The sequence below is a fragment of the Rhipicephalus microplus genome, chromosome 7 (genome assembly GCF_043290135.1).
Source record: "Rhipicephalus microplus isolate Deutch F79 chromosome 7, USDA_Rmic, whole genome shotgun sequence".
In the NCBI taxonomy this organism is placed as follows: domain Eukaryota; kingdom Metazoa; phylum Arthropoda; class Arachnida; order Ixodida; family Ixodidae; genus Rhipicephalus; species Rhipicephalus microplus.
The window spans coordinates 44,130,431-44,152,813 of NC_134706.1; the positions used below are offsets into that span (position 1 = coordinate 44,130,431).

The following is a 22,383-nucleotide window of genomic DNA, read 5'->3' on the forward strand; positions in this document are numbered from 1 at the left end:
GTAAGCGTAGCATGTAGTCATGTTCATGACACGCATCTTATGTTTATTATGTTTGCACCAGTATCGTTCCTTCGTCATCCATTCACGTCCCGTAATACCAAATTTGTTATATGTGACGCTAGAGAAACGGCCACGAGCACATCATGAGCGTGGCATGTAGTCATTTCGTTACATGACACGCATGTCATGTATTCATGTTAGGCTCTGTCGCTTGTGTTCGCCATGCAATTATGCCTCACCCCACCAGTTTTGCAACATGCCATGTGAATGAAACCACCGCAAGAGATGCAGAACCATGAAATGTAAATCATGATATTCATGACAGGCATTTCATGATTTTCATGTTATGACTAGTCAAATATATTCTTCATACAGTTGTGTTATGCCATACCAAGCTTGGAATTGATACCATTATCGAAACGGCCATGAGAGCTAAAAGTCGCAGGTGGCTAGATAGATAGATAGATAGATAGATAGATAGATAGATAGATAGATAGATAGATAGATAGATAGATAGATAGATAGATAGATAGATAGATACGCTCAAAGTCGCCGAAGTTCGCTAAGAAATGCTTGGCATTCAAAATAGTTTAGACTCTTTGTAGATAATACTATCGGCATCAAAGGAAACACGAACGATAGATGGATTGCCTGCCGTAAGCATTAAAGAAGGTGCTGTGTGCACATTCACTCATCACCATAAATAGGTCTCCTGTGCATATTTGGAGTGGTAGCACTGTATGATTCCCCTACAGTGCGTTTTCTTTTCTGTTAAAGTTCTAATATTTCAAAACTAATGCATCGAAAACTAAAATGAAAGTGAAACAACCAAAGCACTCAGAACGCCCGCATAAGCCCCTATCGTCACCATATCATTTTCAGAACGCAAACAAAGATAGTGCACAACAAAAGGATCACACAGTGCTGCCGAACAGGATGTTCGCACCCGTCAATGGCGATGACTGGACGGAGTGCACAATACCATCGCTAATCACTGGGCCATGCGCTCCGCTGTTCGCGGTTCCTAAGTCTGACACCGATAATTCACGGTTTACATTGAGTGGACAAACCTGTGAGAACCGTGAGTGGGGAGGGAAATTTCGTCCAGCCCCTTTCACATGAACCATCGAAGACAGATCTTAGCGCGACTTCCTCGCTAACCGGCCATGCCACGCTGAATACGGCGATTCTTGTTCGGGAGACCACAGAGTACCCCGCGTGGGTGCGTTTCACAATAACTAGTGCATGACGATGTGCATTACGCTGGTACCGTAGATTGCTACTGCCGAGTATTTCGTCCAGTCACTGACATTGTCACCTGTTCCCCTCACTATCGCTGTCTTTTATCCCCTGATGCGTTTCGCATTTGCTCCGCATTCCTTTTTCACCCTGCTGGCCAAGGCGACGCTGACGCCACTCAGTATTGGCCGCGAAGGCCTCCGCTAGAGAGACCAGCGCTGCGATCGTTTTGACGTCCCAGATAGGATGCGTAGTTATGGAGTACGGCAGCTTTGCTTTCACGACACCACTTGCATTGTCCCCCATGGCTGCACCGGTTCTTAGTCGCTATTTTACGATGCAAATTAGACACGAGAGTGCCTCCGGGAGCACCAATTCTTACTTTGCTTGCCCGTATTATCGGGTCTTACCGCTTCTTTAAAGGGACACTAGAGTCAAATAACAATTTACGTCACAGTGGAAGTTCAATGTATGACAACAACTAAAACGACAATATTATCAACAACAGTGTCCTACTTACCAAACAATTAAGGAAAATGAACAACACAGGCACCCCAGTAGAACATTCTTAAATGATCCCGATGACACCAGACAGACCACCTACAGTTATTCACTAGTAATCGATCGATTTCAACAAAACAAAGAACCTTCAGTGCGTCCAGAGACGCAATAAAATGCTGCCTGTTTGTTCCTGTTTGATTCATGAAAAAATAACCGCCGGACGTTACTATGGGGAATGACGCGAATGGTTCGAAAAATTCAATTTTCGCGTAGTTACACTGGACAGGTGGTGTGATCCAGCGGAGCGCAGTTGAATAAAGAAAAAAAATTGCCCGCAGCTTCCCTCGGGGGAACACTGAGGAGGATGCGGAGCATATAATTGGTTAACGGGGTGTTAAAGTGCGACTTACTTGGGTCGATGGCTAAATTGGTTAACGTGGTTGTAGGAAGGGGTGTTAAATGAGTGAACACGTACACACCTATGCGAAAGGGCGGCGCTGGTCGAAGGGACGTCGATCATTGTGTTTGTGGATTCGTTGGAATTCATTTCACCGCGACCTTGGACGTCGACGCGCCGTACAAACCAACCGACGAGCGGCAACTGAGCGAGCGAGCGCCGACCTTGAGTATATATACAGCGTGACGGCGCATGCACTGTCAGCTGTTGAATGTTCTCGAAGCGCGACGCCACATGCGCGTCCACTGGAGAATCAGGAGAATTGTAGATGTCGAACGCGGTGTGTAGAGGAGGAAGGGTGCACAGATGGTGGAGGAGTGAAGCGCGCGTGGTGTGTAGAGGAGGAAGGGACGCACAGATGGTGGAAGAGTGGGCGACGGCGCGACGGCGCATGCGCGCGCGTCAGCTGTCGAATGTTCGAGAAGCGGTGCGGACGGCGCGGACGGCGCACTACAAGGCGCGAGTATAAGATGCTTCCGCATCTAAAAAAAACGTCTGCGATCTTGAAGCCAATGGTGGGAAATTGATCAATGGCCGTTGTTGCTCCTGTGGCTACCACTGCTTTCGGTCTGCCGCGACTAGCGCAGTAAAGCCGGGCAACGTTGCGCCCGTCAACAGTGACGTGAGACGGTCCGGTTGGTCCGCTTCTTGGGGCGAGTAATTTGAAGTGCACTAACACAATGCGGACTACTAAAACTTGATTTTATTTGAAAACAGGCTCTCATTTGGCCCAAAAGTAACACTACGAGGTTTCTGAAGTGGTACTTTAACAATCAACGTCGACTTAATAGTTGCTTTTAGTGTGTCTTAAAGCATTGAGTTTCAAGACAGAGAAGGACGCACGGTGTCCACAGCAAAAGCGCAGAAAATGTGGTGTTCAAGCAGAAAAAGTTAACCCGGCATCCTATGAGTGACGTCATAATGTAGGCGGCGCCCAGGTATGTTCTCGAGGCCAATAGGAACGGGTGTTGAAGACCTGAGCTATAAAACATGAAAGTGTCAGTGCAGACAGACGGCGAAAAAAGTTTTCAGCACGCACGGGTTAAACGCAATTCTCTAAACAACCTACGAAAGTATACAATGCGCCACCAGGTTGACGCTAAGAGGGTGAGTTGTGGGAGTAAATGAGGGCACATAATTTCTGATAATTTAGTTACGAAGAATGTCAATAGCGATTGCTGTGGCTAATTTTTTTTATGCAATCTGCTACCCATACTTCCTCGCCGTCTTCTACCTTACAGTGTTGAACTGATTTATTTTTGCTCATCGGGATCTGTACTGCGCTATCGAGGATGACGGCTCGCGCGTTGAAACGATTTCTTTTTCACACGTGTATCAGGTGCCTCCCAATCGAGTGACATGCATTTATGTATTGCCATATGTCGCCCTTCACTTCTGCTTTGGTATTGTCGTTTTATTGATATGCACATTTATACAAACACCACTCATGCCACGCACTGTATTCTTAATTAAAGCAGGCCCCACGGCCGAAACGTCAACAAAACTACTTCGTATTTGCGTCTACTTTATACTTTATTGCGGATAATTTCACCTGAAGAACCCAGCATCACTGTTTTTCTTCTATCTCTCTTTATATATATATATATATATATATATATATATATATATATATATATATATATATATATATATATATATATATATTCTGTTGCTTTCATCTTCCACTCGTCTGCAAGTTTTTGTGAATAGTGCGTAGCCTTCTCAAATAAGCTGGTCCGGTGGACAGGCATGCAGTTTGTTGACAGCAACATTCTCCTAATTGATTTGGCTGTTCTCGACTGCATGATGTTCTCTTAAGAGAGCACTTCAATATTACTTTGTTACCCACTTATATAGGCTCCATTCACGGCGCCACATCTGCTGGTATAAAATGCTATTTGAATAATATCCGATTGCTTGTAAATAATCTTCCTTAAAGCAAATTGTAAGCTTACACTTTTTGTTGCAGTCGCGGAAGAAGTGTGTTATTAATGTGACCGTAAACCGAGCAATAGGTTTGTTGGTAATTTTTATTGGCAAACAACTTCGTATAACACGTTGAAGCGGGCCACCTTGACATCGGGGCTTGCAGTAGTTAATTAGACTTGCCTGAAACGGAAGGGGAAACACGGTTAAAATCTAGACACTGTCTGATGTTGTCAGCCGTATTGAACGCGAAGTTGGAGGATATCAGAAAAAAAAGGCACACTCTTGTCACATACATTATCATCGCGATGATGAATGGTTGAACGGAGAAAAGAAAAGCGCGTCTTTCTACGGGTCCTAAAATCAAGCCAGGGTTCTCCAACATAAGTCACCAGATACTTTTGCTGCATTAATATTACTAATAGTAAAATAATGATATTAATACCGTTGTTCTTTGCTAAACAGAGCAAATAACGAGAAGACATAAGAAAAACAAAGGAAAGAGCGCTTCTGAGGATGTAGCCATACAAACAAGCTCGAACGCATACTTTATTCTAAAACAATGCTGGTGTGATTATTGTTATTAATATTGGTAGTTATAAAAGAAAGAGGAAGGAAGGAAAAAATACGTGAATCTTGAACTGATTCGCCGTCACAAAAACCTGCTGGAGAAGATGGCCTCGTGGCATCACATTTACCTCGACCGTTGCCAAACACTCCGGAAGGAGTGCGAGGCGAACGTAGGAAGGACCCTAAACTTTCCCGCAATGATTACTAACCGTTCCTCCTCTCCACGCCACCCATTCACGAATCCCGCTATATGTTATCCTCCACCAAGCTTCACCCTCAACACGTTTTCACCTCTTTTCTACCAGGCTCAACTCGCTACACCAGACCACCTTCTGGCCCACCTAGCACTGCAAATTATCTCCCTCTCGTCAGGCTTCCCTCCCTTCAGATACAAAAGCGAAAGCGATGGATGTGACCTTTATGGATCCCCAGTAATTTGCCTTGGCCCTAGGCAGGTCCAGTGTGCAAAGCCTTGGCGTTCCTGGGAATTGGGTCTAAAACGATTCTAATATGTACGAATGATCGGCTGCTGCCAGTCTTCAGTGGGTGTAATATATAGTACGCTCATTATGAAGACTGCTGGTATTTCCTGACCTAATGCATTTTTTTCTCGTTTCTTTCATACCCATTTATACAGCGGTATATATTCGGCATGTGCGTCTTTGACTAGAAAAAACATACATAGGTAATTTTAAGGACCGTAGCGCTTATCACGCTGTGCTGACCATGCAACGTTTGCACGAACAGGCGAATGTTTCCAACGCTTTGCTAAAGCGAGACGGTGGTGGCACCTACCCGTCGCCTTGCGTTCTACACCTTATCACCTCTGAGACGGGCGCACACACCCGTCTCAGAACCACGCACTTTGTTTTCTAAAAAAAACCTGCCATACGGCAGGTTAGTGAAATCATCGGTCTTTTGAGGTGCCTCGCTTCTCCGTCTTGCGGTGATGGACATGGAGCATGCCAGAGGCCCGCCTGGTCACAGGTCCTCACCCCCGTCAACCGCAAGGAAGCGAGCTGGCTCTCCCAGTGACACTGAGGACACCGATCTCTATTCTATGTCGGAAGACGACACATCCGATGGCAGCTTTATACCTGTCCGGGGTAAGAGGGCAAAGAGAAGGACGGCGAATACAGCAGCATCAGCTCCTGCAAGCAGAGCGACTGTGCATTCAAGGCCTGCGCGCTGGCCGCACGTCATCATCTTCATCCCGAAGATCCATCAAGCAACCTACGGCTCCTGAACAGGCAAGCCCTTTCGGTTGCTCTCGAATGTGCGGTGCCACATCAAATTAAGGACGTACGAGTAAACCCAAGGAAGGACATTCTCGCCATAGACGTACACGATGTGAGTGCGCTAGGACAGCTGCAGCAAATGACTGAGCTAGGTGGCATTAAAATGCGCCCCTTTATCCCGATGGATGACACATCAATTTCCGGTGTAATTTATGACATCGACACTGCCATTCCTAATGCTGACTTGTCTACCCTCATCAAGCCTGCAAACGAGGGAACTGTCATTACGCAAGTGCGGCGCCTTGAAAATACGCGCTGCGTAAAAGTGTTTTTCAAGGGAGATTGCATACCGTCCCACGTTAAAGTTGGACATTTTCGACATCCGGTTCGACCATTCATCCAAAAACCACTTCAATGTCATCAGTGCTTCAGGCTAGGACACGTCAAGGGCGTATGCCCCAACTTACGACTGTGTCCCCACTTCGCTGAATCTCATGCTGAAGACGCCTGTCGGGCGACTACTCTGAAGTGCGCCAACTGCAGTGGTCCTCATGCTGCCTCGTCGAAAGACTGTCCTCGAATCCAAAAGGAGCGCGCAGTTCTAAGACAAATGGCCCGAGACAACTCAACACACAGGGAGGCAGGAAGTAGTCCGGCGTCGGCGTCGACGTCGGCATCATCGAAAGTCTTCAAAGAAGGCACATTCCCGAGACGCTCCTTCCCACTTTTTAGCGGTTCTATCCAGTAGCGCCGCGAAAGGGCCCACCACCTCTACGAAAGAAACGGAGAAGCCTCCTTCTCTGGAGGAATGGCCCACGCTCCCGACGCGCTCTTCTGCCAAGGAACCTCTGCAGGTTGTGGCCACACAAGAGCCGTCTCCAATCATGGAAGATTTGCCTAAAACTGATCGTCAAGTGATCTCGGTGCTGCGTTCTCTTATAGAAGCCATCCGAGCGATATTAGTCGACATGAAGACACCATCTGCTCGAAGCGCACTTGGGCTATTGGACGCCCTAAGCCCAGTGCTTGAATCTCTCAACTAGGAAGATGGCTACTCATACCTCAACATTTCTTAAAGAAGTCAAGGCTGCATCCGTCATCCAATAGAACGCCAGAGGACTAAAATCACGCCTTTCAGATTTTCGTCAGTTTGTGTTTACCAACGTGTTTCCAATCATCGTCATTTTTGAACCCCATTTGTCGAAACCAATAAGACTATCGGGGTACGAAGCTGTCATGTCTTCAACGAACGGTGCGTGCAGCAAAATCATCGTCTTTTTTCGTCGTGAACTGACGTATGTTGTGCAACCAATTGCACCTCACGATGACAATCAATATGTCTGCATCACTGTGAAAAAGAACCAACTCATGTTTACTCTCATAGGCGTTTATATATCGCCGTCAAGCAATCTCGATTCCAGGAGATTAGCGGATAATTTGAGAGTGTGTCCTGCCCCATGGGTCCTCATAGGTGATTTCAATGCGCACAATCACGCATGGGGAAGTACGCGGACAAATGCAAGAGGACGCAGGTTAGCAAACATCGCCTACAACTATGGCCTTACCCTCCTGAACGAAGGCAGCCCCACTTTTCTTCAAGGGGTGACATACGGCAGCTGTCTCGACCTTGCTTTTGTCTCCAACTCCCTCGCGAGATACGTCAAGTGGTTTCCAGATGTTGAGACACGAGGAAGGGATCACATTCCAATCTACCTTAACATCAAAGGCTTGTCTAGTTATGGTCCACGGACGACCATTCGAGCAGTCCAATGGACCAACTTCAAATCTGACATGGAAGATGCTTGCAGCGATGGCCTACAATCTGGGTTAGAGGAAACAATTAAGAGCACAATGCAAAACGCCACTCGCACGGTGACGATATCTTCCACACGAAACGACTTTGATATAAAGTTGGAGCGACTCCGAGCACTGCGACGCCGGGCGGAGTGTCGGTATCGGCGTACAAAATCAATTCACGAGCTTAGGGCGGCCAGGAGGATGCAAAAGAAGATTCGGCGTCGCATGGATAGATTAGCGTCGGAACGATGGACAACGTTTTGCCAGTCACTAGACCCTCGCAAGCCACTCTCACACATTTGGAAAACGGTGCAAGGTCTGCGTCACCCTACGGAACAGCGCTTTCCATTCAAAGCGCTTGCGCTATTTCAAAGGAGGCAAGACATCGATGTCGCAGAAGATTTCTGTGCGCAGATCGCCAATCAAGCCACTCGTCCAAATCCTCCAGTGAGAGGTGACGTCCCCCGTTCCCGTGACTACCACATGGACCTCCTTTTTACAATGGAGGAGCTCGAGGCGGCACTAGCTCTCTGCAGGCGTTCAACTTCTCCGGGACCAGATGGTATTCCGTACCGAGCCTTGCGCAACCTTGGGGAAGGTGCAAGGAGAGAACTGTTGAGCCTCTACAACATCTCGTGGCAGGATGGCAATGAACCTGATGACTGGAAAGTAAGCCGCTTGTTACCCATCTTGAAGCAGGGCAAATCCCCACTCGAACTAACCTCATACCGCCCAATAGCACTGGCCAGCTGCGTAGGGAAGATAATGGAACGGATGATACTAGGCCGCCTGGAGTGGTATCTTGAATACTACAAGATTTATCCGAATTCAATGGCTGGTTTCCGAGGCGACCGCTCTTCTATTGCAAATGTCGTTGATCTAGTTTCGTACATTCAGCACGAAAGACCCCGTAAGCGACTATCTGCAGCTTTGTTTCTAGATGTGAAAGGCGCTTATGATAATGTACTACATGAAGCCATTTTGGGTGCTCTTGCGGTGGTTGGCCTTGGTGGTCGAGTCTTTCGGTGGATTTCGAGTTACCTGGCTACAAGATCATTCCTTGTGTTAACAGAAGATGGCCCAACTACGCGACGCTATACTTCCAGGGGTGTTCCTCAAGGCGGAGTTCTTAGCCCGACGCTATTCAATCTTGCACTGATTGGCCTTGCTGAATACTTGCCAAGCACCATTAAAATCTCAATATACGCAGACGACATATGTGTCTGGACATCGGCAGTCACACGTCCTCAGATACGTTCCCGGCTTCAAAAAGCAGCAACTATGATTGCCAACTACTTGTTCAAACAAGGTCTCAGCATATCACCAGAAAAATGCGCGCTGGTGGCTGTCACTCGCAAAGCAATGACCCCTTATGTCATCTCAATCTGCGGGTGACCGATTTCTTACGCCAAAACCCACCGGTTTCTGGGCATCATTATTGATAGGGACCTCTGTTGGAATCCGCATGTGACCTATATGAAGAAGCGCCTGACCGCTATTTCTCAACTGTTCAAGTTCCTGGCAGGAAAGACGTGGGGGATGTCAGTAGACGCAATGATGGAGCTCTACAGGGCCCTGTTTTTCGGTTTCCTCAGATATAGCTTGCCCGTGCTTAGCAATACCTGCAAGACCAATGTTCATGTTTTACAGGCAGTACAAGCCCAAGCGCTGAGAGTGTGCCTCGGTCTGCCCAGATGTACGTCAACAGATGCAACAATTGCAATTGCTGGTGACTATCTGATACAAACTCACATTGTTGTAGAAGTCCTGAGAACGCACATCCGACACTTCGCACGTGCCCCCGGCCATCACCTTACACTGTTGCCTTCAGAGAGGCGCCAAGCATCGTTCGCCAAAATTATCGTGAAATACAACGATAAACTTCACCCGGGCTTCACTCATGCATCTAAACCATCCATACCACCTTGGTGTCTTATTCGACCCACAGTGCATCTTAGTGTACCAGGAATCCGGAGGAAATCTGAATTTTCGTCGCCCGTGCTGAAACAACTGTCTCTTCTTCTTTTGCACGAGAAATATTCAGACAGCATACATGTATACACCAATGGTTCCACGAACCACCAGTGTTCGTCAGGGGCAGTAGTTATCCCAGCAAGAGGTGTTACCATCAGCTTTAGGACTGACCACTCCACGGCATCTACAGCAGCGGAACTAGCTGCTTTGCGCGCTGCACTTTGTGTGGTCAATCGGGAACCACCGCCACAATGGTCGATTTTCAGCGACTCAAGGGCTGCCCTACAATCTGTGCTCTCAGCACTGCGTCGCGGCCCGTACGAACAGCTTGTTTTCGAAATTCGATGCCTTTTCCACACTTTACTTGAGAAAGGGCATCATGTGACGCTTCACTGGCTGCCAAGTCATTGCGGCATCATAGGGAACGAACATGCCGATACTGCCGCGCGGGCAGCCCTTGAAGGAACACGAGAAGAAGCCACACCACTTTCGAGGACTGATGCTGCCAGTAATCTTCGACGACTTGCGCGTGAAATCACGTTTTCACTATGGTGCCCACCAAGCATCGATACGAATCGTCAACACCACCTGTTCTCTTTGATGGCTTTCCGCATGCCCACTGGACTCGACCGAAGAGAAGCCACCCTACTTCATCGCTTATGGCTAGGAGTGGCATTTACAAAATCTTACTCCTTTGTCATAGGAATGGCCGACAACGCTCTCTGCGATGCCTGTCATTGCAAAGAGACGCTACACCACATCCTGTGTGACTGTCCATTGTATGAAATCCAGAGACAGTCACTGGCGTCTGCTTTTGCGCGCATCGACAACAGCCAAATGTCTGTGGACACTATTCTGTCAAGTGCCCGAGAGAAGACACTGCAACAGAAGGCGACGAAAGCTCTGTTGAAATTCCTACGCGACACCGACTTGAACAAGCGACTGTAACAGCAATGTCACACACCGCGAAAGACAAGACTGGACTATGACTGAGTGTGCGCGCATGTGCTGCCGAATGTGCTGTTTCTATCTTCCCTCTCTGCTCTCTTTCATCTCCCCCATCCCTCTCCCATGCGCAGGGTAGCAAACCTGCTGCCGTTAGGCTGGTTAACCTCCTTGCCTTTCTTTTCCCTCTATTCTCCTTCCTGCCATACGGCGCTTGTGTCTGGCGTGTGACGTGACTTGATGCGCTCGTTCGCCCCCGCTGCACGCTCGAGGCAACGCAGTGCCTCCAGAACACCATTCACGGATTTTCTTGCGCAGAACATCGAATAAATGTTTTTTCTCGTTTCTTTCATACCCATTCATACAGCGACAACGTTTCAAATGAAAACGCTGCATATATTGCTCCTAATTACGTCTCCCTCTATCTTTAAGCACTATGTCACGCCAAGCGTAGTCTGCACCACTCGTGGCAGGATATTCTCCCGTCAGATGGCAATCAAGACGCAAAGTTTAAATAATCGCTCAAAGTGTAAAAACAGACTAGACAGTTCATGAACGAAAACCCGGTTTCCGCTATTCACAAAGTACCGAATTCTGTTCCAGCAGGTGGCGCCTGCAGTAACTTTTATGAAGGTACAGCCATATCATTCCTTCCAATCCATCCATGAATATTAGCCTCCAAGGTAGTCAGGTTCACATCACGGAGAATCGGAAAAAGTAATTAAGCAATAGCAACGATTCTTCGTACTAACAAATTCAAGTGTGATGCGCGGTACTGCATTTCTTGCCCCTAAGCGAAACGTGGCCCAATTTTAGATCGCTATATTTACAACTGTCACCCTATAGACCTATAGGGTTTTTCACGTATTTCGCATGAAGTTTTTTTCTATGAGTTTCAACTTTTTCATGCGCGCACGTTCAACTCCTGCAGAAACGGCATCAGCCCACGCAATACTTACAGATGTTCTCTACCGATTTGCTCAGAAGGCCACCGCCGGGAACTTGTCCCAGAACGGATGACAAAAGTCTTGCGACGTCACACAGAAGACCGCTAACTGTATCCTGTGGCGCGTTGGTGAGCAGGTCTTTGACGAGGCACTGGTTAGCAAAATATATCACGAGAAAAAATAAAAAAGAAAATTCGTTACTTTTTTGTGATATAAGAATCACTTGGAATGCAAGAGTATTTTACTCAGGTATATAAAGGAATCTTTCACTTCTTTAAAGTTAAGCGTCTGCCAATTCTGAGAGGCGACATTCAGGTAATTCAGACCCAATAAATGACTTAAATAGGTGTCGCGAGTACGTGTCCCCAATTTAAAAGCCTTGCTTTTTTTGTTTTAGGCATCTCACCACTGCTACATCTTGAGTTGTTTTTCTCCTTACGAAGTTCAATATTTCTTTTCAGAAAGTTTTCGGAAAGTGGCCCCAAAAGTTTGGGGCCCCTAAGCCCGTTGGGTATGCATGCTTTAGGTCTAGCAGGAACCAAGAGTTTTTGAATGGGGTCTGCAATGCTTTCTTTGGACAGTAAACCAATCCTTAATCATTCTAATACTGGACGAGAGCCGTCACTTCAGTGGGTGCCGTTACGTTTGTGCGTGTCAAAGCTTCTGGGACAGGCATTGGGGCTCCCGCCAAACTCGTGACCAGCGTCCCCAACCCAAAACCCATACCTGGTTTGGGCTTTTCGCAAGCGCAGTATCCTAGACGCTATTTAGTGGGGCTCCAAGTAATTTCAGCCCCCATTTGAAAACTCCCTATTATTATATAATCTTATGTCATGTTTCGTTGGCAGAATTCATGACAAACTAACGAGCGGCCTCGAAAAAAACAGAATACCGGTTGTGTAAACAAAAACTTGGCATGAGCCTGATCAGTACACCAGTCTCAGCATACTTTTGTTGTCGATGATTAAACAGATCAGTGGAGCAGCCAGAATTCAAGATAATATAGTGCTAGTTCTTTTACATTACGTTAGCGTTTCAGCTGAACCATGCGCCTTCATTTGTTCGACTGTCTTCTGCACTACTTTTCACATTTCCAAACAACCTTGACCATCTAACATGCTCTGCAGCTTTTGAAACTTATCTCATTCAATAAAGCGCACAAACGTCTTTATTCCCATAAATACGTAGTCTATTGTCGTAACTGGTAAAACTCAGCATCATTTACCTTATGGCGACTGGCACTCTAATAACTCAAATGAGACCAAAACAAAAAGACGGTATATAACTAAGCATTCCGACTTACCCCGACAGTTTTACCAAGGGATTCTACAAGAGAAATCTGAAAGTAGGAAAATTATCATAGCGGGAAGGTTATTCCAGTCAACGAAGATACTTCGTAATCTCTTTATTTCAAATCATTGTGTAAATTCTACTTATAGACAGTGCAGTGAACAAAAACAAAGGGTAAAAATAAGGGAGTCCGTTTTCTCCAATTGGCAACTGTCTTATCAAAATTTACACCAATTTACTACTGTCTTATTGCTTTATTTCATGCTTTGCCGTACCAGGAGTCCCTTTATTTTTGCATACTTCTTTTTGGCCTGCAACACTGTGTATTCAGCCCCAATCTTCGCTATTTTCTTATTTCTTCTTGAATTTAGGTGCAATGTGATTAGACTACCTCGAATGCCAAACAAGCACTTGCGTATAGGGGCATCTTACAATGTAAAATAGTCAGTTCATTTGGTATCGCTTAAGCACAACTTAATATACTACGTCTTTTCAAATACAGGATTAACCGAAAATCACACTACGAAGAACCACAATTCCATCACTTGAAAATACTAAAGCCCCGTCACAAACCCCTTAATTAGTTTATATTCTACAACAATTGTGTGGTCAATATACGAAGTAGTATGGAGCCCCATATAGGAATACTCACGTCAATCGTCTCTCCTTCTTTACATAGCTTGAGTGTATCGTCGACGCACTGTAAAAAGCAGGAACATGTAACAACTGATAAAACTTGCCCGCAGCATTTCTTTGCGCTTAAGCAGAATTGAAAAGCAGAAGTGTTCTATAGTACTCGTAGCTCTTAACGCGTCTATGGCGGCGAACGTTATATAATGATTAGTAAACTTGAATTGCTTGAGTTTTCATCAAAGCATCGATTTTATTGCGTGCTCGCAAGTCATAGACCATTGCCTGATGTATATCACTCCTATTTTACTGAGCTTTCGTTGGAGCTGACTTAGAGGGTGTCTTTTTCTTATTACGCGACAGTTTTCTATTGAAAATTTAGTTAATGTCTGCTTCTTCGCTCCCTTGGCGGCGAAAATGGCATTTTCATTCCGTAAATTACATTTCAAGTTTGCTACGCGTGAAATCCAGCTGATCCACATGCTCAAATTGTACCCAATTAGTCGAAGCTGGTAGAGAATTTTTGTTTGAGAACATTGGTGAAACGTGGTGGTTAAGCCGAGAGCGTTATGTGAAAAATGTTGTTGAGAATACAGGTTGACTTTGCTAGTAAGAAATCTATATATTATTCTTGGCACTAAACCACAATTATTCAATTTTTAAACCAAACATATTTATTTTGAAAGGTCGAGAAATTTTGTTTCTGTGCAATAACTCATCGCTTGATGGTTGGGACAACTTCATTGTGTACATTCATAACGAGAGATTTTACATCACTGTGCCTAAGAAAAACACTCGAGATCATACAGCTTCGAGAACTTACTGAATCGCCCGATCGAGTCCAAGAGATTGGAGCTAGTCAGTATCGCTCTCTTCCACGTCCTTAGCTAGTTCACCCCCACTGGACTACAATTTTCTTAACTGCCTTGCAGCCTTACAATATATAAGAAATCTGTTGCACAGTATTGCAATAGATTTGCAAAATTATTGCAATAGTATTGCACTAGTACTACAGATTTGCAAAAGTATTGCAATAGTAATGTAAATTAGGTTTAATAAATGATACTTACTTTACCGAGGCTATTGGGAACTGTAATTTTTACTTCTCCGTGACAGACATTGTCCTCAATGTTGTTGCTTGAAAGTAGACCGAAGAATTCAATTGAGTTCAGAAAGGTGCCAACTGGAAATATAGACATTATTTATTCGTCTTGAGAGTGAAAGTGGAGACATTCGAACTAGCAGAAGTGCCGACAGAGACTGCTCACACTTGCTAAGACTACAAGTTTATGACATTGCTAACACCCGGTAAGACCGCCAAATAGAGAAGCTTCGACTCGAGTTAGCACCAAGTCATGATTTTTTGACCACTCTCAAAATTATCCTCTTCACTATTTGTTTATTTACTCCAAACTTCCGGTATACGTTTACGCTTTTGGCCAACGTGAAATGAACAACGTAACAAAATATCATGTGCACGAAAAGAGAACAAAAGGTAAAAAAAAGTTTAGATGAACACTGGACGGCTTGTGCGTGTTAATGCATGGGCACAGATTCCACAAAATTCATAGGAGTAAATGTAACCAGGCAATTCATCAGAATAATTAGAGTCGAATTACACAAGAAATGAACAAATTATCAAGCAGTTGCTGTATCAATGAAATTCAGCAGTTGGTATATAAATGACATTTATTGTATGAATAAGCTAGGGGTATTCACGTAGCTAAGGGTGCGGTTAGCGCCCTCTGCCTCCTGGCTAGGCGACTGCCGATGCGAAAGTAGCACCGACTTCATCCCAATGTTGGTAGTCAGTGCTCTTCTCTCAACTCGGCTACTTTCTTTCCAATGCCCGCTTGTTTTAGGATATGCCATCAAGTACATTTTGCTCTGACCGAATCAAAGGACGATGAAAAATGAGAAGTTTCAAGGGCATTTACCCAACCAGCGTGGCCAAAGTAAATATTGTCAAAGCTGTCCTGCCCGCCATAGTGGTCTAGTGGCTAAAGTACTCGGTTGCTAACCCACAGTTCATGGGATCAAATCACGGCTTCAGCGGCTACATTATTGATGGAGGCGAAATCGCTGTAGGCCCTTGTGGTCAGATTTAGGTGCACGTTAAAGATTCCCAGGTGCTCTGAATTTCCAGTCTCCCACTACAGCGTATCTCGTTATCGTGTGATGGCTTTGAGACGTTAAACGCCACATATCACTATGATCAAAGTGGTCCTAATTCTTAGACAAGGTGTCACTTTGTGTTCCACGCGCTCTTCAAGCACATATCAGAGACTACGTAGAAAATAATGACTAGTTGGTATTTCCTTAACAATTGTCGCAGCAACCCACCTCTTCACAATGTCCCTATGATTTTAAGGTAATATTTTCGCAATTATCATGAGAATAAATTGTCCCTGTACTGTTTAAATCACGCTTTGATGTCGTATATAAAGATATAACCACTAACTTGAAGAAAAAAAGTGATTGTAATTTTCTGAAAATTTTTTATGGAAACTTTTACAACCAGAAGTGAGAGATCGACCAAATATGCTTGTAAAAGAATCAAGGGTATGACCTCTCGCTTGGACTAAGAAAGAAATCTCTTTGAAATTGACAGTTACTCTTGAACATTATTATTATCTATGGTGGAAGTTGAAATACTTAACACTCAATTTCCTCTAACAAGCAACCGGCTATCGAAAATAATACGCGTGTAGAGTTCTCCAAAACTGCCTACCGATTCTGTCTGGCTTGCCCCAACTTTTTCGTGTCTGTAGTTTTAATACTACTTTGGGGACAAATTTTCAAAAATATATGTCACATTTGTTCAACTCACGTGGTGGTATAAGTTTTCCGAGGAGGGCAACTAGCAGATCTCTGATGGTGAGTATGGCTCTCACGGGACTCAGGTTCTTCACTACGCCACTGACCGTGCACTGGAAAAAAAATCACTTTATGGCCTCTTCATTGTGATTTCCTCTGAATAATCATTTATTGCCTATATTTAAGTGCTTAGGCATTATTTTCAAAGACTGTATAATCGCACTCACACATAAAGCCAACCATAGATAGAATATTCTAAGACACCGGCATCGTAAACTACGTTAATCACTTGTCACAGGCGTGGAGGTTCTGATCTTTCTGTGTTTTCATCTGTTTGAAAGCACACCTACCCAGTACTGGCACTTTATACTAGCAATTGATTACACAGAATACACCAAAGAGAGTTTGCGCGATTGCGAATCCTTTATGACAAAACCGTTTATTTAAAACGTTTTCAAAAGGGGCTTTTGTTTACTTTTCTAACCTTTACGAGCATACTATATTTAGGTAACGTAAAGTAGGGCTTTGAAAGAAATGCCTTCATCAGCCAAGTATCTTTTTTATTGAAGGTAATCGAACTACGCTTGACACCCGTTTTCGGGAAGTAGCAGGTTCCACGTTGCAGAAAGCCCTGAAATATTAAAAGATAGTGATCGCCGCTACTGTACCTACGAATTAAATAGGTTAGTCAGCCTATAAGGTCTACTTCTCTCCAGGTTGTAGTATTATGAACTGTTTATCATCTGCAGACATTTTGCGCCACACATTTCAGACTTACAATATGAGCAAAAACAAAAAGTGAGACTTACGTTTGCCAGAGACAAGACGCCCTCAGTGAGAGTCTGTAAAGCATTGTTTTCGCTTTAGAAACTGACCCAATAAAAATCCCAAATAAAAATAAGTTTGCTATATCTTTATGTGGTTGTTAGAAATTCCTGTGCGGTGGTGGGGCACTACATGCAGCATTGCGACAAGTGCTGTTTGATTCTCGAAGACAAGAATTCTTACTTCATTGAAGAAAAAACAAAGCCAATTGTTAAATCATTGGCTTATATGACACCTCATGTTCAAATAGCTTTTCATTCGTTCAAGCCTCCATATACTCTTGAACATTTAGCTTAAATGACATGCAATCTACTATTAAAATTTCTGGTTATTAGAAGACCGAAGACTGTCGCGCATGCGAATACTTCCAGAGCCTGTTAAGAACAAGTCAAATGTGATTTAGGCTACTGTGCAAACTCATGTTGATTAATTCTTTTGTCGTCTTCATTCGCAACTGTTTCTTGAACTAACTCACAAGAGCCACTTGGTGTCTGCTTACATACGCTAAAGAACAATTTGCTTCTTCGTGACAAGCGTACCACTAGGTTCACATAGTTATTATAGTTTCTGCTAAAATTCATATGTTATTTTTTCAGATTTCACAACGGCAATTGTAAACAATATAGTAGTATTTTATGAGTATCTACCTTTTCTCCCTTGCAGACGTGTAGGTTATCTCCAAGGCACTGTAATAAAATGTAAAAGTGGATTGAAAAACGTAAAATGCAGGGAATGAAAATGTGCTCAGTTATACTCTAGTTTCGTATCAGATAACACGGGGAGGTAATTTATGTGTTCAGAAGAACCTAACTACAGGTGATGCAGTGAAAAATCTTTCGCACGTTATATTTTCCTGGTTGTGCATTTCCTACATTCGGAAAGCAGCCACCGCGAATGGGTAGCTTTTGCAAGGGAACGGTAATGAAAAATATATCAACGGTGGCAGAAAAAGAAAAAATTATTCTGAGATCTTACTTGCTTGATAGAGTACCTTATAAGCGCTCAATTCCTACATTCAGCGTTATAAGCGTTCAATTCCTACATAAGCATTCAATTTAATTGAACGCTTATGTACAACATTTAACCTTTTGTCACATAAGCAGCTTGGTTTTCATGCTAAGTTTTCTACCGTATTAGCACTAAATAAACTAACAGATAGCATAAAACAGTCAATCGATAAGGGGCTCTGGGCAGGGGCGTTATTTAGAGATTTAACTAAAGCCTTCGACACTATAAACCACGCTATTTTGTATACTAACCCTAATTCCTTGGGAATCTCTGGGCCTACTTTAGCCCTTTTACAAAACTACCTCGCTAACAGAACCCAGCTTGTCAATTATGGCGAAGTTTTATTCTCACCAATAATAACTACCCAGGGAGTTTCTCAAGGCTCAATTCTGGGACCTCTTACGTTTTTTATCTACATTAACGACTTACCATCATCACTTAACTCATCTGACTGCATCTTTTATGCTGACGATACCACGATATTTTCTAGTGACAAAGATCTTCACAATCTAACAGCAAAATTAAACACTGATGTCGCGAAACTTGTTTCATGGTGCAAAATAACCTAATGAAAATCAACCCTGTTAAAACAACTTTTATGTTATTTCACTCGTCCCAAAAAAGCGTTACAATTTCACCCAAAAGAGACATTGATAACTGCGTCACCACCCCATCAAAGTTCAGTACTTTTCTAGGTGTCACATTAGACCCTCTACACAAATATAACATTCACGTGAATTCTGTCCTCAAGAAAACTGCTTTTGGCATCCGCATACTCATTCGCACAAGGCATTGTTTTCAGCAACACATTTTAAAATCACTTTACTATGCTTTCATTAACAGTCACCTAACCTACTGCATTTTATCCTGGGCCAATACCTACGCCACACACCAAACATCTTTCATTCACCTTCAGAAAAGAGCAGTCCGAATTATCACACATAGTTTCTACACAGCATCAGCAGCACCCCTCTTTAGCATTCTCGAAATTCTACCGTTCATTTCCACCTTTCAACTCAAACTTGAAATTTTATTATCGAGAAGTAGAGTCTTTGACATTCACACTGACATACTTCCCCTCACACATCTCCACAATACCAATAACACACGGTTTTCTGAAAATAGTAACCTTCTGCTTCCAAAAGTAAGCACTAACTACGGCAAAATGACAGCATTGTTTTCTGCAATTTCTTTCTGGAACTCACTACCATCAATTATTAAATCAAGCCCCTATTACATTGTTTCCGGTGGCATCTAAAACAGTTCTTACTAACAAAATGCGACACCTGAATATATATATATATATATATATATATATATATATATATATATATATATATATATATATGTGTGTGTTTGTGTGTGTGTGTGTGTGTGTGTGTTTAAATACGGTTATATGCATCTATGTGTACGTGTATAGGTTCTGAAGTGACACTGTATAAGTTAGTGATATATATGTTATGTTATAGTCATTTAATCCAATTAGTTATCTCCTGTTTTATCACTCACATGTAAATATTTTGAACTACCATAAGTTTCAATAAAAATTTTGTTTACGTTCGTTTTGTTTTATTCGCTTGCTGTTTTTTCCTTAGTTGCCAATCTTTGTTCTATATTATATACATGAATTCACAGGAGGTCCCCCTGACAGTTTTTACTTTGGGACATTCTTCTGTATTATATCAACTTTTTACTCGCACTGTATTGTACTGAATAAAAGATCTGTGACAAGTTAAAAAAAATTCCTACATTCAGAATTACGTTGTGCCGTGTCTGAAATGAAACGAGTGCTAAGGCTAAATTTATGAACACGATGGTTGTATAAAAGTAATTTGTTATTCAAGCTAGATACTAGTGACATATGCTGAATCTTTCGGTTGGCGCATCACATTATACTCTCTATTGCGAAACAATTCACCTAACAAACGCTGCATAATTATTAGTGGTGGAACATATTGCGTCGTGTTTAATGATTTATTGTTATGTTACGCTCGTTTTACATCTTCATGCTACTTGTAATACCAGTGAATTCATCGTGAGGTCACTCGCTAATATTTTATCAAGATTGGATACTTGATAATCAAACGTTTGCAAAATGGGCGAACTAATATTACACATGTATGATGAGGACGTGATGCCTATATTGCTCATGTGTCGCTTACAAAAAAAGTTTTAGCCTCACCTCACCGAGCTGCAAAATGTTCGGGAGCGTGATTTCAATGCAGTTCTCCGTGTCATAGCCACTATCTTTTTGTGAAGTCTCATCACCTGCAAAGGTATTAACATTCCTCAAAATTGCATACTATACTATGAAAAAAATGGAAGCGAGATATATGATTCAAACAGATATTGTCAATATAACTACAGCTAATGCACAGCAAAATTTTGAGTATACTTGAAAAATGCAAAACTGTTACGCCTAGCACCATTTATGTTTTCCCAGGGGTTTCGCAGGCTAATAATCCTGCTAATCAATACAACACCTTGAATTGTACTTAGAAGCATATAAAAATTAAAAATACTGTACACAGTGGGCATTATGCTTTTGAATTCACTAGAATCTACTTCATTGGCTGCATACCGAGAATATTTCAACAATAAAACACACCCATCTGGAGCGAAATATCTGCAATACGACTAAGTCATGCGTCAACTTCAGTGAATGTTGCATGCCTAGCAGCTGAAATTCGCATAGAGGCAAGCCTCTTGTACCTTTGGAGGAAGCAGTCATCTATGATTTGGTGATGGTGGCTGCAGCTATTTCAGCGCGACATGGTGGAAAGGTAACGCTAGTACAGGCAGCTTAGCCACTGTCTAGTTAAGAACACTCTTGTCATTTGTGACTCTGTGGAGGAAAGTACTGAACGAATCTTGGCGATGACTGAGAGATGGTTCAGTTACAGTGATACGCATTACAAAAAAGGCTTTCAGAAATGTTTGTAAGTTTGTCTTTGTTGTCAGCGAAAATGCAACAGCTAACGTAAATTCATCAATATGTTGTGGAATTATAAGTAAATAATGAAATCAATAAAAAAGGTAACTAGAGTTTGTTTGCTAGACCTCCCAGAATATTTTTTGTGTTCCTTCGAAGCACATCCTCCTCAATTTTTGCAAGTTATTTTAAAGAGTTATATCTGGGTAAATTTGGCTAACGCCCTTCTATACAAATTGACAACATAAAGTTGCCCTTTCTGTATGGTAACTGAATTTTAACACCGCGAGATTTGATCAGCGTACGAGCAATCACCTGAGAGTGAAAGAGTCAAGTTTAGGCAAACCATTCTCTGTTTAGTTTATGATGTGACTCCCCGAAACGTTATTCGATTCTCTGTGAGTATATGTGTCAATTCCAAAGGATATCGTGTGTAATAAATAACTTTAGGCCTGACCTGGGAATAACCTAGTTTTAAAGAAAAATTTCTTAGAACGGACTCCCTATGGCAAGATATGATTGTTTTAAGTTTGCCGTGAGAAGAAATCACCTTGGTTCACATAAAAATGACCATGCTAAAAAAAAAGCTCTTTTCTCAGACGCCACAAAGTGCTTTTTACAGACAAGTGTCAGAATAACGCATGATTATTTATGTATATTGAGGTGGTGGTAAAATAACAATTGTGGAATAAATTGAAGGAACAATGCTTATAGAAAAAAGTTTATTTATTTACTTATTCAGCTTTACGACATCCTCGAATGGTTGTGCATTGCAATTATGAGTGGGTAGATAACATATTACTGAATAAGTATCATATAGTGGAGGGTGGCTGACAGAGTAATAACAGAAAAATATAAAACATTTTACTGAACACCAGTGGCAAAACAGCATAAACGCAAACTCATTACATTGTAATTATTGATGTGAAATAATTGAACCTAAAGATGAGGTAACTTACCCTAACTGTGCTACGGTTATTGTTCAGAAAACTGACTTGCGTAACGTATACCTGAATGAAAATTTGGAAGGTACTGTATTTGAAGCAGAACAAAGTATACATACCACTAGCCCGAATACAACATTGGGCAGTCAGGAAACAGACCAGGAGAAATACCTGCGTGTACTTCATAGCTGGGCTGAAGAAGTGCAGCTGAAGGCAGAAAAGCCTCGATGAGACTTTAATGCGTCTGAATGACCATTCTTGAGACGGTATTTTTATAGGGATCACAGAGGACACAAGATTACGTCATACTTTAATATCTATAAAGAGCCTAGGAGTAACACGT

At 42.9% G+C, this 22,383-nt stretch overlaps 1 protein-coding gene across 1 annotated transcript; it reads right to left on the bottom strand.

Moving 5' to 3' along the window:
• Window positions 1-4,209: 4,209 nt before the first annotated feature.
• On the bottom strand, window positions 4,210-22,295 carry LOC119180033 (uncharacterized). Its single transcript, XM_037431167.2, has 10 exons — window positions 22,160-22,295; window positions 20,347-20,432; window positions 17,804-17,842; window positions 17,141-17,173; window positions 16,345-16,444; window positions 14,585-14,697; window positions 13,537-13,584; window positions 12,898-12,933; window positions 11,607-11,745; window positions 4,210-4,306 (listed from the first exon to the last, which is right to left on the bottom strand). The coding sequence occupies exons 1-10, from the start codon at window positions 22,224-22,226 to the stop codon at window positions 4,293-4,295; spliced, it is 675 nt and encodes a 224-aa protein (XP_037287064.2). The 5' UTR covers window positions 22,227-22,295; the 3' UTR covers window positions 4,210-4,292.
• Window positions 22,296-22,383: the final 88 nt, after the last annotated feature.

Bases quoted from the DNA above. Each gene is read 5' to 3' on its own strand.
- LOC119180033 (XM_037431167.2), bottom strand. From the start codon at position 22,226: ATGAAGTACACGCAGGTATTTCTCCTGGTCTGTTTCCTGACTGCCCAA. The intron at 16,445-17,140 runs GTAAGTCTCACT...TTTTTTTTCCAG, and splicing joins GCGTCTTGTCTCTGGCAAAC to TGCACGGTCAGTGGCGTAGT. The intron at 11,746-12,897 runs GTAAGTCGGAAT...TTTGCTAACCAG, and splicing joins CCCTTGGTAAAACTGTCGGG to TGCCTCGTCAAAGACCTGCT.